The sequence below is a fragment of the Solanum pennellii genome, chromosome 4 (genome assembly GCF_001406875.1).
Source record: "Solanum pennellii chromosome 4, SPENNV200".
Classification (NCBI taxonomy): domain Eukaryota; kingdom Viridiplantae; phylum Streptophyta; class Magnoliopsida; order Solanales; family Solanaceae; genus Solanum; species Solanum pennellii.
Genome location: NC_028640.1, coordinates 51,920,806 through 51,924,448, shown reverse-complemented (window position 1 = coordinate 51,924,448; position 3,643 = coordinate 51,920,806). Strand labels below are relative to the sequence as shown.

The 3,643-nt window shown below is 29.2% G+C and overlaps 1 protein-coding gene across 1 annotated transcript; it reads right to left on the bottom strand.

Moving 5' to 3' along the window:
* Nucleotides 1–633: 633 nt before the first annotated feature.
* Nucleotides 634–1,867, bottom strand: LOC114076834. Its single transcript, XM_027916452.1, has 2 exons — nt 1,731–1,867; nt 634–808 (listed from the first exon to the last, which is right to left on the bottom strand). Exons 1-2 carry the CDS (start codon nt 1,865–1,867, stop codon nt 634–636), a joined length of 312 nt encoding a protein of 103 aa, XP_027772253.1.
* Between the last annotated feature and the right edge of the window lie 1,776 nt (nt 1,868–3,643).

Below are 3,643 nucleotides of genomic sequence, written 5' to 3'. Positions count from 1 at the left end.
AGGGCATTGTTGCAAACCTTGGAAACTACCGTTCAAATCTTAATAATGACAACAATACGGTAATTTATTTCATATGCTTAAGATTGGTGACACAAACAGAGGAACTAGAATGATATTTGCACATAGAAGATACGTTTGCTGGAGGTTTGAACATCTTTACCAAATTAATTAGTTTGGGTCGATGAGTGTTAGATATATGTAGCAATTACGACAATCCTACAGTTAAGGGACAAACTCCATCAGATGACAAAATTGGTACTAAAGAAGCATATTACACCAGAAGCTGCAGGGTAGGAATAATATTCCTTTGTTATCACTTAAGAAGTCAATAACTATTATCAAATACACCATATGACTTTAAGTTATGAAAAAAATTCTTAATATCAAATTAGAATAAAAAGAACTCTTCATAAAAATAAGACAAAATAAAATAATATATATAAGTTCATCACTTAATTAAAATAAACAAAGAACTGTACTATTTCAAAACTTATTTCAGAATACCAACTTAACTAGGAAAGAACAGTGAATCAAACACACACAATGGACAAGTCATAAATTCCTATTTCTCTTAATTTGATAAGACATAAGATAATTATTATAATGCTTCACACGATCCATTATTTTCAGTATTCACGATGATTCAGATTCACTGTTTGTAATATGTTTCTCAAGTTTCATCTTGCCATACTTCCACAACAACGAGTCAAACTTGATGTGATGTGTATTGACATCACATTCATTGTCAACCACATTGCTATCACATATGAATCTTTTCGCAAACAGTGCAACATAAATTTCACGATCCCTGAAATAAAAGAAAAAACAAATAACATCAAAGGTTAATAATTTAAAAGAGCTTATCCATGTGTATTTTAGTAATTTAGAAATAAAAGGCACTTACACAACTTGTTGTGACGACAAATCTTTAATCATCTTAACATTAAAAGGATCAACCAATGCCTTATTCTTATATGGTCAATTGTTCAATTGAATATCATTCCTTTCCCAAAAAAATTCAAAATAAAAAAGAAAAGTGGAATAATGAATCTATATGCATCAATAGAATTGCGAATATTGGCTTTGAAAGCATCATCACTCATCAAATCATACACATATAGCAATCTATCTTTAAAAGATAATCTTGCCATCTTCCATTGTTCATCAACACAAAGAGGATATAATATGTGATCAACAGTATGCCACAACATATTAGAAAACACAAATCCACCAAGTATGTACTTGGCTATATCATGTTCCGGCTTCACCACATCACTATCTCCATTATTTTCAATAAATTTCTTATAAATAGGTTGTATCTTGAGATCAAATAGATAATTAGTTGTAGTGAACTTCACTGGAACATCATCATCCATTTCTTTCTTTCTTAGATAATAGAGGATAACATCCAAATGTTGTCATGAAATTCCAAATATCAGTACATAGTTCATAACCAAATAATCAATCACATAAAGACCTCATTTTTTTAAAACTAATTATACACAATAATTTCATATTTTACATTTCGAACTTTTCATAGATTGACCACCAAACACAAATTTGTGAAACCAATCTTTCTTGTTGATAGTCGTCTTTCCAAATTCAAACGGAGGATTGAGAGTATTGTCCTTTTTACTATAAGGATACTTCCTATAATTATAAAATTGTATATTAAAACACATTATAGTATTTAACAACATAAACACATGTAAATATAATGGAATACTAACTTGTTGCGTGGTCTGCGACCTTCATTCACCCATTCTCTAAATTCACCCATTTCCTTAAAGCAATTATTATCCATAGTAAAACTTTCAAAAGGATGAACCCACGTTACAATATTCTTGGAAGAGGCTCTTCCATTCATATTTTCATGACCTGATATATATTTATTCAGATATGGAGATTGATGTAATGGAACAGGATGCCTATTTCGTGTGGATATCCTGTCATAATATTTTCTACCTCTGGATAACAAGACTTATCAATCTGTTTACGTGCCACTCGACATGTAAATGGATGAATCTGAGACTCCGAGACATCAATATAATATGATGATAACGACTAACTAAAATGTATAACGAATAATACATGTATAAATTTACAATATGGTTAGTAGTTGCTTATTATAAGATCATTTATAAATGATACAATATTAAAGTGAAAAAAATACGTACTATAGATATCTTATTGGTATAAAGAATTCATCACATTCAAATAAAAGTACAACTCATTTACCTGGGATAAGCTACTATTAATAACATTACTTATACTTGGTATAAGATTTAACATACCAATTTTAGCTTCATTGTTGAAATCTTCATTGATGGTTTGAATATTGTCTAAGTGAAGAGTGATATGTTGGTCATAATTGACATTATTTTTATAATAGTCATCGTCAAAATCAACATTCATGCCTCTGCTTCTAAATTCTTCATGTTGATATTAAATAAAGATACATAAGTAATAAATAAGATACACATAAACACAAACATATATTGATCTATGAAAAAGTAGATATTAATTGAATACCTCATAATCATTATCTCTTTCAACTTTCTTGCTTAAAACTTTAATTGTGTTAGAAATTTTTGAATCAGATTCTATCATGAGCTTCTTCAAAACTATGAACTTTTTGTTTTACCTAATCAACAAATAACATAATCAAAATACTTCTCCGAATATAGTATATTAATAATTAAAAAAAGGGATAATTAACATACGTCCCTTAACTCTTTCTTTCCATCAGATATGCATCTTATCTCATCAATCAAATGCATATTATTAATAGAAGATACATATTCAGGTTTGTTTTTGTTTTGCTTGAGAAAGGAGGTATTGTAATAAAGTCGTCATCAAATAATAGACTTGCAACTTCGACTCTATTTGTTTCATTGTTCACCACAACGTCCTCGAATAAATCATTCAAATTCATCATGAACTTTTCAAATGGAATTACTGTAATATTCCTCACTTTCAACTACATTGTAATTTAACAGCAATACAAATTAAACATATAATAATTACTAATAATTGTAGTTCATGAAGTACAAAAAAATTACCTTTGTGGCAGAGATCATCTCTGTAACCTTGAGTGAATTTGGGCTAGTTAACACTTTCCAACTTATAATTTGTGGACTCTTTTTTCCAATTATAATAGCAAATTGTTCATTTACAACATTCATAAAACCAATCTTGAAATGCCAGAGAAAATCCAAACAATCCAGGATATGTCTGCCGACTTCACAAAGCTTTTTATTTACTAAATTTCTTTCCGATCTTTCCTCTTAAAACATTTTTCAAAGATGCAAAGGTCTCATGAAATACTAATTTTTCACACAGATTAGTTTCATATTCACTAGACTCTGCCACTTCAAAATGTCAATTAGGTACCTTATTTTCAGGGAGGTCACACAATAAAAAAGTGTTGATAAAATGCAGAATCAAAATTTTCATATCGTCCTGATCAGTTGTCCAATGTTTACCTTTAAAAAGATCAGCTACTTTTTGAACAATAATCTTTTTAATGCCAGCAAAACAACGATCAATCAAGTCTTTTTTTTGTGAAATACAATTTTCATGCGCCACTCCATTACATTTTAGTCCTATCATAATGGCAAATTCACTTAACCCAAAATGTATC